Source organism: Xyrauchen texanus, chromosome 39 (assembly GCF_025860055.1).
Source record: "Xyrauchen texanus isolate HMW12.3.18 chromosome 39, RBS_HiC_50CHRs, whole genome shotgun sequence".
NCBI classification, from domain to species: Eukaryota; Metazoa; Chordata; class Actinopteri; order Cypriniformes; family Catostomidae; genus Xyrauchen; species Xyrauchen texanus.
This window is the reverse complement of record NC_068314.1, coordinates 19866630-19882327: the sequence shown is the minus strand read 5'-3', so window position 1 is coordinate 19882327 and position 15698 is coordinate 19866630. Positions and strand designations below refer to the sequence as shown.

The following is a 15698-nucleotide window of genomic DNA, read 5'->3' as shown; positions in this document are numbered from 1 at the left end:
TCACTCACAAAACAGCCTGTTCATGCTGTCTGCGAGCAATCATGCATGAACACACTAAACGCGCTCACACATCCTGTTCAGCGCTCTGTGTGCGGCAATCAGAGCGAATTGGCCATTCACCCTCTAGCGTTACGCTTCAAAGCGTGGGAAGCTATTCCAGGGATATCCAAGTGGGTGTTAAGCACAATACAACAGGGCTATTTGCTACAGTTCGATCGCTGCCCCCTCGCTTCAGAGCGGCTCGAAACCACTGTGAACACGGAAGCAGCGTGCATGCTTCGTTCAGAAATAGCAAGCCTTCTGTGCAAAAGGGCCATAGAAAAGTGCCACCCTCTCTGAGCGAGTCGGGGCTTTACAGCCGTTATTTTCTTGTTCCCAAGAAAGACGGCGGCCTCAGACCCATATTAGATATCAGGGTTTTGAACAAGGTGCTTGCAAAAGACCGTTCAAAATGCTTACAATCAGGAAACTCCTCGCGCATGATGCGCCAGGGGACTGGTTTATTTCTCTCGATCTGAAAGATGCATACTTTCAGATTCAGATAAATCCCGTCACAGGCCATTCTTGAGATTACGCCGACGGCCAGGTTTATCAATACACCGTCCTTCCGTTCGGCCTGTCCTTAGCACCCGTACTTTCACGAAGTGCATGGATGCGGCGCTCGCACCCCTGCGGAGTCAGGGTTTGCGAATTCTGAACTATTTGGACGACTGGCTGATTATGGCTCAGTCACATATGGAGCTTCTGTCTCACAGAGCAGTTCTCCTCAGCCATCTGAACAGTTTGGGTCTTGCAGTCAATTGGACCAAGAGCTCACTACAGCCCAGTCAGACCATTTCCTTCCTGGGAATAGAACTAGACTCCGTGGCAATGGCGGCTCGCTTATCTACACAGCGCGCACGCCGTGTTCAGCGACTAGCTGCATCTTTTCAGATGAACAGCCTCACACCTCTGAAGAAATTCCAGAGAGTGCTAGGTTACATGGCCTCAGCCGCAGCAGTACTTCAGCTGGGTTTACTGCACATCGCCTGCTTCAGCATTGGCTAAACACCACGCGTCTCGCCGGGCTTGGGCCACAGGCCGCCAGCCCATCAAGGTGACTCAGACCTGTATATCAGCTCTGCAGCCCTGGACAGTGGCCGAATGGTATCAGCGGGGAGTGACAATGGGAGCTGTATCTCGCCGAAAAGTCATCTCGACAGACGGCGTCCAACACGGGTTGGGGCGCGGTCTCGCGAGGGCTCTCCGGTTTTCGGCCTATGGTCAGTTCAGGAAAAGCTCCTTCACATAAATTGTCTGGAAATGATAGCGGTCGAGTACGTGCTCGTGCGCTTTCTCCCGGTCATTCAGGGTCACCACGTCCTGGTCCGTTCGGACAACAGATCTGTGGTATCCTACCTAAACCGTCAGGGCGGTGTCAGATCCAGGAACCTCTTCCATCTGACAAAGCGCATACTGAGTTGGTCCCAGTGCCACCTGCGCTCGCTGAGGGCGACGCGCGTGCCAGGCCACCTGAACGACGGCCCGGACAGACTGTCCAGAGACAATATTCCCCCAGGGGAATGGTCCCTGCACGCTCAAACAGTCCAGACGTTATGGCACCTATTCGGCAGAGCAGAGATAGACCTCTTTGCGTCCAAAGAGAACTCTCACTGCCCAATATTTTTCTCGAGCGAGGACGCAGCTGGCCCAGGACTGGCCCAGGCGCCCGCTTACGCCTTCCCTCCCGTCTCGCTATTGCCACAGGTAATGCAGAGGATCAGGGAAGCAGCGTCACTCGGTGCTCCTCATAGCCCGCGTTGGGAGAATCAGACATGGTTCCCGGAGCTTACGCAGCTGTCACTGACAGTGCCGTGGCCCATCCCAGTGAGAGCAGATCTCCTCTCTCAAGCTCGCGGCACAATCTGGCATCCCCACCCAGAGCTGGGCTGCATGCGTGGGTGATCAGCGACTACCCGTCGCTCTGCCAGAAGGAGTAATAAACACCATCATACACGCTAGAGCCCCTTCCACGAGAAGACTCTATGCGTCAAAATGGTCTGTGTTCTCAAAATGGTGCACCGACAGAGACCTGGACCCGCGGACATGTGGGGTGTCGTCGCTGCTCGTATTTCTACAAGAGCTGCTGGATAAGGGCAGATCCCCATCCACGCTCAAAGTGTATGTGGCGGCCGTTGCGGCGTTCGCTGAACCCCTGCACGGCCAGTCATGGGGTAAAAGGAGCTGGTCATCCGCTTCCTCAGGGGAGCTAGAAGGATGAACCCCAGCGCCCCCATCGGTTCCTATCTGGGATCTTTCTATAGTTCTCGAAACTATGAAAGCCCCCTTTCGAACCACTTCAATCCGTGGATTTGAAATACCTTTCACTCAAAGCGGTTTTCTGACTGCCCTGTCATCAGTCAAGCGTGTGGGAGACCTTCACGCGCTGTCTGTCAGCTGCGTGTCTTGAGTTTGGACCAAGTGACTCCAAGGTCATTTTAAAGCCTAGACACGGCTATGTTCCCAAGGTGATCGGTACTCCTTTCAGAGCACAGGTCATTTCCCTATCGGGCTGCCAGCATCCGATAGCGACGCGACGCCAATCTCCTTTGCCCGGTCAGAGCACTGAGATTGTATACTGCGCGCTCCGCTGCTTTCAGGCGCTCGAGCAGCTTTTCGTTTAGTTCGAGGGCGCACCAAAGGTCTCGCCGCATCGAAACAGACACTATCTAGATGGATAGTGGACGCTATTGCTGCTGCATACGCGTCAAAAGACCTGCCATGCCCGTTGGGCATTAGGGCACACTCCACTAGAGGCATGGCATCCTCGTGGACATGGTCCAGCGGGATTTCCATTCACGACATATGTGTGGCAGCGGGATGGACTTCCCCCTCCACCTTTGTCAGATTTTACAATATGGAAGTGCCCGCTCTGCAGGCAAAACTACTAGCGGTTTAATACGCTACAGCTCCCCTGGTGAGCTGCACTGATGGGAAACATTCCACACAGACCGGCACCGCCGCTGTGTCGTTCCCTTCCCACTATGTGCTTATGTATTACACAATCAATGACCCGCATTCTTGCCGGCCAAATATTATTTCCCCACTCATAAGGGCTCCCCCGGGTCCCCCCTTAATTCCCTGGGGCTCATACAGTGGATGCTTGGCGCGACGGCGTTGACAATGGGTTCCCGTAGCGTAAGCTAGCTTACGTAATACGAGAGAACCTCTCGTAAGAGAACGTATCGGTTACCTAACGTAACCTCGGTTCTCTCTAGATGAGGGAACGAGTATTGCGTAGCCGGCCGTGCTTCGCGCCACGGCGACTTTTCGCTTCAGTCAATGAAAACCAGGGTTCCAGCCTACGAACTACGCTTATATGCACTCTAGTCACGCCCATTTTGGCGGGCTTTGATGCAGTGAGCGCTGGACGCCTCTCATTGGATGCGAGTTCGCCCAAGCTCGTCTATAGGCTGCAGCAGTTGCCACAGAGCAACCTATGAGCTCGCTAGCTAGCCCGCTCAAGGTCTGCAGCTGCCGCACTGCGTTGACAATGGATACAAAAATTAAGGATAATTTTTTGGCTTCAATATCTCAGAAAAGATGAATCTTTCCCGTAGCGTAAGCTAGCTTACGCAATACTCGTTCCCTCATCTAGAGAGAACCGAGGTTACGTTAGGTAACCGATACGTTTTCTTCAATGTTCCCTTATATCTATTACACTTAGCATCTGTTGCTTTTTCAACCAGTCAGTCAAGTTGAATGTGGAACCAATGTGTGCCCAATCAGCATTTATTTCTTGCAATCTTGTGCTGTTTTCTAACTTTCTTCTTATATGCTACTGCTTTTACACGCAGACAATGTCATTATTTGTCATTGGATGTCAATGTCAATGTCATTGGATGTTTGTTTTTGCTGCAACATTTTTTATGGATGAGACATTTTTAGCATTCAATAAACTCGGTCATGATTGGATGTAGTTAATATATGATTGTTTGCTCAGTTAAGCTGGTGGACTAATAGAGATCAAGCTGTTATCAGCCGTTGTGAACTTTCAGACTGTCAGAATGTAACAGTGATGTGTAGACAAGTTAATATTAGGGCTGTTTATATGTAGTATCCTTTCAATCTTTCTCATTTGTTTACCATCTAGTTTGCTCAGTCATTTGTGCACTTCTCTAATGTAGAAGGAAATAATGTTGCAGCTGCATTATAATTGTTCTACAACAGCAACTAAGCGGTAACTGGACTTCCTTGTGCTTTCCCGCATTATTCACTTCCCTCTTGATCCAAGTAGACCATGCAGTTGTAGGCATGAATGGAAGCCATTCAAATTGCCATGCAGATCATTTTCAGAGCTTTAAAAATGCAACAAAAATACAATATTTTGTCTGTAACAGTATCAGTCAAAGCAATTATGGTACAGTAATTAAGATCTGAACTGTATCTTGAACGGTCAGAAAATAAAATTTGAAGGCCGCACTTGATGGGGTGATTGTCGCAAGCAGCCATATGGCATTTGTGTTTTGTAAGCATCTTGCCCATGTTTAAGCGATCACTGCGAATATAGCTCACAACATTAAAAAAAGCTAGCTGGCATATCTGATTTCAGTGTGAATTTATTAGTATTTGTATGTATTAATTTGTCAAGTGTAGTTCTAGCATACATACATTTTTAAACATTCGGATAGACACTGACTGATATGTACAATATCAATGTAATAGCCACTAAACCAAAAACTATTCTTTTATGAATATCTTTTGAGATTAAATTTTTTTAAGAATCCTTTAAGGTTTATAGTATATTAAATGGATGGAGTTCATTGGATGATTTTATTGTATTTATAATGAATCCTTTTATGGTTAATAACTGGGCCCTGCAGAGTAGCGTCGCACAACGTGTTTCTGCAACAGCCAGTTACGTTACAAGGTTCCAGATTCAAATCGGCTTTCACGCTGACACAGGCTGCGCTGGTCAAGCGTCTGTTATTTATATGCACTCAAACAGTTACTCATATAGTCTTTTAAATCACAGAATACGTTTACATGATAAAATGTTTACAGCTCTTATTGGGACTGTCAGTACATCAAACACAATCCTCCTCCGATATGTGCTGCCATTTGTTTGCATTAGTAGCGGTTGTCAACAAACAGCTACTCAAAGAGTCTTTTCAAGCACATAATATGCTTATTTTGTCAAATTGTCACCAAAGTTCCATGATAACAGTTCACAGCTTGTATATACACAGCCATCATATAAACGCTATCTTCCCATGCACCCAGCCACGTCTACTTATTAGGTGCAGATGAGGTTTTCATTAACACAAAAAGCAACTCAAACAGTCTTTTCAGGCATATAATACAATCATCATCAAACAATATAATCACAAAAGCACCACGATAATAGATTAAAACTCATGTACTCAGAGTGAAAACATGCTGATCGAGAGCGATTATCCATGCACGCAGCCAAGACTGTTTACATTAGCGCTTGTCACACACACACACACACACACACACACACACACACACACACACACACACACACACACACACACACACACACACATACACACACACACACACGTGTTTGCTAAACATGCTTTATTATCATGTAATGTAAGAACTTTTACTCAATATTATTCAATAAATGTGAATGATTGTCACTGACTAAACCTCCCTACCCTGCGTGACATAACAGACACCTGCATCTCGATGAAGTTAATGATGATTTCCAAGTTATATATCCAATATAAAGTGTCATTTCCATTGCACTTTCTTCAGTTGAAAGGTGGAAATTCAGACTCTCCGAGTTGAACAGAACGCTTCATGAATCACAGCAACAACAATACAGAGCATTGCGGCTTTCCTCACAAGAGTGAACATTTGGACACACACACACTATCACACACACACATACACACACACACACCAGGCGCGTGTGGCAGTGTACAGCAGGCGAGTGTTTCAAACAGACAGTGCACAGTTAAATGGAACAAAATGCAGCATCTTCAAAACTGAACTTCAACTTAACATGCATATTAAAACTCAATGGTTATGGCATCTCCTGTTACTTGGAAATATACTGTTCAGACAGTCATTAAAAAGAACTGGTGTGCACTTACTAAGATTACTATGGTATTCTGAAGGAAGAACAGACAGACGCGCGTTGTGCCCATTCTTTCAGAGTTGGGTAGCGGATCTTCACATAATGACAAAATATGATGCATTATATATTGCTTATGCAATCTTTTGTACAATTTGTAACATACTATTTTATAACAGCTTATAATAATTAATAGACGATACACTGGAACAACAAGACGCAATGCAGCAGCCATAGATGTTTGTCAGATATATTATTATATATACAGTTATGAACATGTAATTGCCCCTTGAGTACTCGACGAGTACTCGAGTAGACAAAATGACCAAAATGCCCATCCCTAACACACACACACACACACACACACAAACACACACAATGTGTGAGATGTCAAACAGTGCATAGGCAAACCGGACAGCTGATATTATTTGTTCATTTGTTTTTGTTTTACAGCTATAAACAAAATAAATAATTCAAAAACAGTACAGCAGACATAACCCATTTATTCACATTTACTATATTAGAAACACAAATGATAAAACATTTAAATTAAAGAATAATTTATCAGAACATTCTGTTCTGATAAATGTGGTTTCCTAAGGCTGGTTGGAACCATTGTGACAGGACACATCAGCAAATGAGTGAAACACATGGTAAAGTTCTAAAGTTGTACATTTTACAATTTAAATTAATATTGTATACGTTTTTCAATGTCCATCCAGTCATTCAGAAACATAACTTTATGTAAGAATACCTACAAATTCAAATGAGATCACCCTGCTGATTTAGTTGTGATGAATTGTTAGTTTTGGAACAGGACAAGCATTAAGAGTGACAGTCAATCATGCAGCCTGTTTTTGCAAAGCCTGTAGTGAAGTCTATTTAGGGCGAGAAAAGACTTGCTACATATGGTTACTGTAATGAATACATAAGCTCTCTACTTCCTGAGTGAGTTGTGCTGTGGTTAAAGCATTCACCTTAAAAGAGGAAGTACAATTTGTGGTTAAAAAGGGCCATGGCAAACTCTATCAACATAAATTGTTCTTTGTTTGACGCTTAAAGTCCAACCTGCCAGAAGGTTTAGCTGTCTCTCTGTATCTCTTCTGTCCTTTTCTGAGCAGCCATGGGAAACCAGTGAGTATTTCCACCTTCTGTCTGATGAACTCAATCCATTTTGAATGTTGCATGATGATCTAGATGGTAGCATTGTGTATGGATGTGTCTGTTTTAAATCCTTCAAGCTTGCCTTTTGATACTCTCCTCTGTTTGATTCTCCTCTGTGGGTTAGTTTAGAGACCTTCTACTCTATTTCCTGACATGTATGTGGCTCCACTCAAACAAATGATGAATTGTAACCCTTTCTATTGCTGGACCTGCATGTGTAGTTATGCAAATACTTAACAGGCATTAGTTAAGATAAAGTGCCCATGTATACATCTCTTAAAAATTCTTGCCTGATATTTGGGATGTCTTTGGATCTCTGGTGTATGTTATATTTTGCTTGCCTTGGTAGCAATGGCTCAAGTTTAGAAGTTCAAGGATTTGTATGGATGTTCTGGTGTTTTTCAAATTGAAAATGGGTTTTATCCATGGAATGGGATATAGTGTCTTCCCTGTCCTCTGCATGTGTCCATGTTAGATGTCAGCCCGGGCATCTCATCTACTTTCCTGCACTCTTTCTTGGCTGTTAATGGCTGTCTTAAGCTTGCCCAACTCAGAATTCCAGCATTTAAAGGTATATTATGGGTTCACTACAAGCTCTCTTGACAGCATCTGTGGAATGCTGTCTATTACCATAGAAAATATATAATGTAGACATAAATTTGACTTGTGTTTGTAAAAACATTAGAAATACTCTGTACAAAAAGTCTGTGGGACAACCGCTATCACTACATTTATATCTGATTGCAGAGTTTATTGGTTTTTATGGACAGCGGTTTGTAGTCCTTTACATCGTGAAGGGAAATATATTTGGGAAATATTAGTAGTTAATCTGATTTCTTTGTTTCATTAGGCCCACAAAGTCTTACACAGGAAATGGATCAATTTGTATAATGTTAAGGCAATAGCAAGTGTGATTGTAGCATTTATGAACCAATTTCAGTTATTGCGGCAGTAGAGCACACTACATTGAGAAATCAATATTTATTGAGTCAATTTTGCTATGCTATGACAGCAAGTGTATTCTAATACCCCATTTCCAGTGGTCTAGTTTAGTAGTCTGATATTACGGCAACAAAATCGCAATGCCTGCCCTGCACTCAATAAGCATTTACAGCCAAACTGCTTGTCCCCATTAGCGGCTTCGTCCACTAAACACAATAAAATTGTCCAGGTTCAGCTATGACTGCTGCAACTGAACTTTGATAGCAGCAAACTTTGAAGTCAGCATGAAACAGCATTTGCAACCCATTTTACTTCCGTAATGTATCATATTTCAGAGTGAAACTGAATATTTTAGGTGGAAAATATGTAGGGCGAGACTTGATTGTGTCTACAAAGAGAATGCATAAATAGCTCTTTGGTTAATATTATTATAAATTAATCGGAATATTACCCAGTAGGCAGCCCTCAAATATATTTTTTTAAATAATGGGCTCTGATGAATCATGCAAGACCAGATGTGAATTAAGAAAGTAAATAGGGTCTATTTTGTTTTCATGTGACTTTAAATGTGCAGATGATTAGTGCAATATGTTTTGGAACACGTGCCACCTCATTTGGCACAAATTCTGCTTTTAAAACTAGGAAATGTGCAGATTAAAGAACAATCAACACAAATGTATGCCAATTGCAGAGTACTCCCCCAATACAAATATTCAGACAAAAAGTTGGAGTATTTACCCAAACTGTCCACCTAAACCACCCAAAATCCCACTGCAGCTGCTATGTAAGTTTGCCATTTGGACCTGGACACACTAGAGATCACTGGGTTCCCATGGAAACATTGTCAGGACCAGCATCACATAAAAGAATACAGTAGACCACCAATTGTGTTTCAGTTAGAATAGACAGCCAAATACAACACAATTGATCATTATGGTTTGTTCAGGTTGACATTAGGCAACAGAGTTTGACCAAACATAAAGCATCTTTGAGTTCAGAGACAGGCTTGTGCTAAAGCAGTGTTTCCCAAACTGGGGTACGCGTACCCCTGGGGGTACGTGAGGTGACAATGGGGGTACCCGTATAACATTCTTTCAATTTCATCACAGTCTAAAAATAACATTCAAACCCAGTTCATGTATTTCTCACTGGCAAAAATTATTTTGTGTGCCCTCTAGTGTAGAAACACCAAAATGATTGTGTCATAAAGGTCAGAAAAATATGCAATGAAATAACATGATATTTTGCGTTTAGAAAGTGCATATACTCACACGTCGTGCATCACACAAGTATCTTTTTTTGCCAGCCCACCACACTGCTAGGTTACGTAGCTTAGTAATTTCAAGTTAAAAACTTCACTGTTTTAACAGACTCGCACATGTCAGTCATCCACGATTTTAATTTAGTTTAGTTTTTTCCCAGTTTAAAATGTAATTTGTATTTAAGGTTAGATGCATAGGGAGTTTTGATACTGATGGTATAAGTTCATAAGCTTTGATGACAGGTGTCAGACATTCAGCAGCACCAAATCATTTTCTATATTCACATGCAGTAATTGTCAATCACATTTACTCGCACAGTAGAGACCTGTTTTTACATTGTTGCATGATGTTTTTTCAGGAAATTAGCTTAACCTTGCTAACAGTGTCATATGTGACATAAAAAAGCACCTTGAGCTGAACGCACAATTTCACACTTACCCGCAATGCTCAAATTCGGCTGGCAATGCCGTACCTGCAATGTTGCGCAATCCCAGGCACAGAACCGAACGCTATTCTTGCATACCATGACGTGACGAGGGGGGAGTTTTCAAGTTATGCAGTAATATCATATCTAGCATTCCGATCTCAATCGGTAAGCCATTTATTCAGTATGTACATGATTAATATAACATGTACAAAACATGTAAAAATATAACATGTTTAATTTAAGGGAGTTGTTTTACAAAGATAATTGTGTTAAACAGACATATTTTCAAATGACCATGTGTGAATTTTATCAATGCGTTAGAGGGGGGGTACGCAAAAGGATGTTGAATGTTTGAAGGGGTATGCCACTGTAAAACGTTTGGGACCACAGTGCTAAAGGCATAGTTCATGCAAAAATGAAAATTCTGTCATAATTTACTCACCCTCTTGTTACGAACACATAATACTTTCTTTCTTCTGTGGAGTACGAAAGGAGATGTGAGGCAGAATGTTAGCCTCAGTTTTTCCATTCAGTTAAAGTGAATGATTACTTACGCTGTCATTCTGCCTAGCATCTTTTGTGTTCCAGTAAATACTAAATAAAGTTTTGAACAACATGAGGTTTAGTAAATGAAGACAGAATTTTTATTTTTGGGTGAACTATCCCTTTAAGCTGGTTATTTTTGAATGTGAAGCTTCAATCCTTTTTCACAAGAATTCTTCACAATAGTACAAGTTTGTACAATTCCAATTTGTACAAGTTATTTCGTGCAAAATCATACATATTATTTACCCACCAATGAGGGACAATTTCCTCGTGTCCTTGTTAGTTCCCATTGTGGCATTTGTTACATGTTAATCCACAACTGTGTTATCGTAACTTTAACCGCTAACAAAAACCCCTTCCCTAAACCTAAGCATTAAGTCAAGGGTTAAATTGGGGTGGAACGGTCCAGAACGGCATTTCAGAACCTCAGATTCAAAAATGAAAAAAATATTGTCAGTTTATTCGTCACTTAATTCTATTTCCTGCAGACAGTCTTTAGTTGAGTTTTGTTGGTGTTAGGGTTACCCCTCCTCAAATATCCCTATTTAACTTCTGCATTTTACTCTACCCAGAGTGTAACATAACCATGATATTAATGTTAAAAGCCCTGATGTGTTAATAGGAACAGGGCGACACTTCCGTTTTCAAAATGCGTGTTTGTGATGTGTATTTGAGCGGTACATATATATGTTGTAAGTTATCATATGAATTAAGCCATATGAATTGGTACAAATTTACCACCTTGTTATTGGGAAAATTCTCATGAGACTATGTTGGAAGCCCTTTGATTGTTGTCTATGAGATACGTACAATGGGGGTGGGGGGGTTGGGGGGTGGATTGACTGTGTTAACTCTTAGCATGAAGAAATGCCTCTGCACTCTCTAAAAATAAACAAAACAAGCCCCCACATGACAGAGAACAAGTCGTGAGTCTAACCTGAAAGTGATTTCTGAAGATTTCAAGAGTGACCGAATGTGAAATGCTATATGAATGTTATTTTTGTACTGAACTTGGAATATACCTACATATAGTGATAAACTGATATATTGGCTTGGCCAATTAATAGGCCAGTATTTGGCCATTTTGAGATGATTGGCACCAGCTACTAACGTGTCCACATGTATGATTAAAAGAAGGGGTAATTTTCCCATGTGTCAGGTCTAAAATCCAACAACCTTGTTGATGCATGATAAACTATTTTGGTTTAAAGGTTTTTTTTGTATTCATTTTTGCTTATTTTATTTTAGCAAATTTTGTACCTTTCATTTGCTATTATTAAATTGTATTGTGTATGTATCAGCATTATGTTGACCAGCCTGCTTTCTAGATATTTGTATCAGCCTCAGCCAATGAATACATTATAGTCAACCTCTACGTAAATAAAGATATGCACTGCGCTTGACTTTGATGGGTAATGGTGAGATTTGTTAAACTTAATAATTTATTAGACTACTTTCACAATGCTAGTTGGCTAAATGCAACTGTCTGCATAGAACCAATTGTTACATTTTTAATATTAAGCTTGTTCTTGAATTAACCTATAAAACAAGTTATAAAAAGACATTCTGTCTGGAAAAGATTGCCAAAGATACCCATATGGCCACACATGTGTTGCAATATTCTTTTGGTTCCTGCAGCTGACTGACAGCTCCGTTTACACTCTAATGTCTCACTGAATTCTGAGCCGAATGAAACAGGCTTGATTGATTTCAAATTTTGTAAGCGTGCATTTGTCACTTTAGAGAGGAGTATCAAGAACTTGTTTTTATTTGGGAACTGTTCCAATTAAAAATACATTTACACCACTGCAGTCCAGAGCATCCAGTATGCATGTCTCAGCTCATTTTTGTATGTTTAAATAAATTTCAAAGAACTCCACTATTTCTTTGCACTGAAAAACAACAAAATATTGCATTTGGCCAGTGAATTTGCTCTTGAGTATTTTACAAACACATCAGATGTATCATACATAGAGTTGCTCCATGACAGCTGTAAATTATGACACAGTCATGAAAAATTTCCACATGGTGAGATCAAGGTCCAAGTGAATAGTCCTGCAGGTCAGAGTTTTTTAGAATATAGCCGATTTTCCATTAGTTTCTGTCTCAAGAGTGGTTTATATTAAAATGTCAGGTTTGGCCTAAAATATCACCAATCTGGTTTTCTTTTCTTTCCCAGTTTCTCCATTGTTGATCATAGCAAAATGCCATTGGGAGAGGATGAACATTCCTGGAAAAAGAAAACATCACGCATCAAGGAAATCTATGCCTTCAAAGACGTTTTGGGAACGTAAGTAACATTTCACCACAGCCACAGCTATTGTTTACATTTCAGCTGATGACAGTAATTTCTTCCTGACTTTCATCATAACTGTCTACGTTGAATTACATATCTATTTTGTACTGATAATTTGTTTGTGATGGTCCACATATGCGCTTACCTTTGATAAGCGAACAATCATGATGGTTGTTAATAATAAATTTGGTTTTTATGGGAATTTGTATAGGGAATACAGTAGGTAAGGAATATAAATTATTATTTCTGAAAAGAAGGTGAAAAAGCAAGCTCATTTGAACTAAACTGCTGTTTTAGGTGTAAGAAACTATTATAAGTAAATGTATGCCACAGAAGTGTAGAGAGTAAGCTCCCTTTAAAACACACCTGGAGACATTTCCGTCTTTCCATGCCCAAAAATGCTCTACTGTGGCCGTCATTCCGATATAAAACTGTCCAGGCAATTGTACACTGTGTGTTTGTTGCTAACACGAAGAGCATTGCTCTCAAGTCCTCTGAGAGTTTTGGCATGCTTTAACATGCTTTACTCAGAGCCAGTTTTAAGTCTGGGGGCCAGTCTTAGCGGTGAGTTTTGTGGCTTGCTAAGATTTTGGGTGTGTGAGTTGACCCTTGGTTACTGCTCATACAGTGACAGCAATGGGAATGTTTGGGTCCAATATCCCAGGCCTGAGTTCTGTGAATACAGAAATATAAATGGAAACTTCTGTGTCTTCATGTCTGTAGCCAGGGTCAGGGACAGAGGTAGAAGTGGAAATTATGCTTTCATTTATTTAAAGAGGAGATCAGGACAGTCTGGATTCCTCTGCTCTTATTTCTGTGGTTTAGTAAGAATGCAGAAAGATGGTAGATAATAGAAGTTTGCTACTAGTACACTGTAGTGTAAGCTAGGGATGCACATCATGTACAAAATGTATGTGCTGAAGCGATATCCGATTATTAACAAAATCTTCCCTTAACAATAGTTTGTTGGTTCTGATTTTTAATCTACCTTGTTTTAAATTACTGATAATTAATTAAACAACTATGAAATAATTTGTATATAATAACTTTTCTCTATGTCTCTACATGTCTTCCATATTTCAGAGCAACTGGCCACAATTTAAAAAAAAAAACATTGAAACAAAAAGCACATTATTATCTCATATTATTTGAATTATGAATAGCCTCTTGTTAGGCTCACATTAAATTGGTAAGATCTTTTTTTAATGTTCTTAATTTACAGCAGTTGAATTCTGAATGATGAAGCTTGTCCCTTATTAGCTGAAGTAACCCGCATTAACTTTAACAAACTAGTCATATTCCTTGCTGCATTGAGCTTTAAGGAGAGTAATCAAATTAGTTATGTCAAAAGTTTTAACGGTAGTTCCACCTCTTGAAATTCTAGCAGTGCAAAGCTTACAAATTGCAACTCTCCTGTCTGTCATTGTCACCGAATTCAAAGTAATTCCACTCAAGAAAAATGTTCTTATTCACTATGCACTGTATTTGCAATTGGTTTGATTCTGTATTTTTTTTAGTTTTCTGCCCTTTTTGACAGCAGATAATCTGCTATTTTTTATAAATCTGATGCAGTCGATACCAATGTTTGGCCGATGTATTAGTGCATTTATAAAGTAAATGGTAAGTTGAAAATAACGTCTTGCAGCATTTTTTGTGGGACAAGATATTTAAGGAACAGCTCACCAACAAATTAAATTGTGGGGCTTTATTTTAAGAGTGCAATCCACAAATGTGCTGGATCAAGTGCAATTTAAATTGGAAGTTCTTTTCTGGGTTTTCCACCATCTGTGTCCTATTATATTGGTCATACCCTGTCAAGCACCAGCAATATAAACAAAGACAGCACATTCATAAGAAGTTTGTAGTGTAAATGGACTGTATGCAATGAATTAGAAGAATTGAAAATTATGTTATTTTGTGCATTAACTGCATCCTTGATGAATACCAGGCAGATTTCTATGACAGTGACACGCTCCTTTTATAAGCATAGAAAATGTGATTCTCATCAGTATTTGGATGTAGGCTCTGTTAAATTATAGAGAATGTAAGTATTATTAATCATTTTCATCTACTGACACACAAATCATGGCTAGTATTACAGTGAACTGTTAGATCACAAATACAATTGTAAATATATCTGCAAGCAGCGATGATGGGCCCAAACACCATGGGCCCATTTCCACCCGGTGGCTTTCAGAAAACAATGCAAGGTGGACACATGCATTTGACATTATATTGACATAATGTTGTTTAAATGTGATGACAGTTTCATGAATCCCCTTGGAGTATTATTTAAAAGTTCAGATCCTGCGATTTTCAGAAAATCCAAATGGATTTGGGCAGACTTCCTGTTGGGTGAGCTAATGACTTTAGGTATGAAAGTTGTTCGGTTTGATGAGAACAATATATGTACCAAGTTTGGTGACTCTCACAAATTAGCATCTTCAGTGTCTTGGCATAATGTTGCCTAAGCTTGGTGCCAGTCACATGAATCCCCTAGGAGGAGTATTCAAAATTCAGGGCCTGCAATTTTCAAAAAAATTCACATTCAATCCAAAATGGCCGACTTCCTGTTGGGTGGAGATAATGACTGTAATTTTGAAAGTTGATGAGAACAATATATTTTGCTAGTTTGTTGACTGTAGAAGAAACTAATCCACCACTTTTGACTCAAGGTGGCACCACAGAGCTCCCCAGCCTTGCCCATGTGTTAACCTTTGCCCAGGCCTAATGGCCGACAACTCTTATGTGTGTGCAAAATATCATGAAAATTCAAGCATGACAAGTACCTCAACATTTTTTTGTATTAATATAAAGGAATAATGACATTTAGTGTGTTGCCATGGCAACACTATTTAAGTTATTGAGAATCCCGTCAGAATTTTCCATCAGCAATGTTTTGACATTATTCTAAAAACATTTGAAGCAATTCAGGTAAACATAAGAGGGACATTTCAAGGTCTCGTAAAAGTACCA

The 15698-nt window shown here is 40.5% G+C and overlaps 1 protein-coding gene across 2 annotated transcripts in view; it reads left to right on the top strand.

Moving 5' to 3' along the window:
• Positions 1–15698, top strand: part of LOC127632853 (calcium/calmodulin-dependent protein kinase type 1-like) — a 76150-nt gene that overhangs the window by 3689 nt on the left and 56763 nt on the right. The window contains exons 1-2 of one of the 2 annotated variants that reach the window (XM_052111661.1): positions 7111–7219; positions 12606–12716. In XM_052111661.1, coding sequence (XP_051967621.1) covers positions 7209–7219; positions 12606–12716 — 122 coding nt within the window. In that variant the 5' untranslated portion in view covers positions 7111–7208. Of the gene's footprint in view, positions 1–7110; positions 7220–12605; positions 12717–15698 lie in introns of those variants that run through there. The other variant, XM_052111662.1, reaches the window with a different exon arrangement.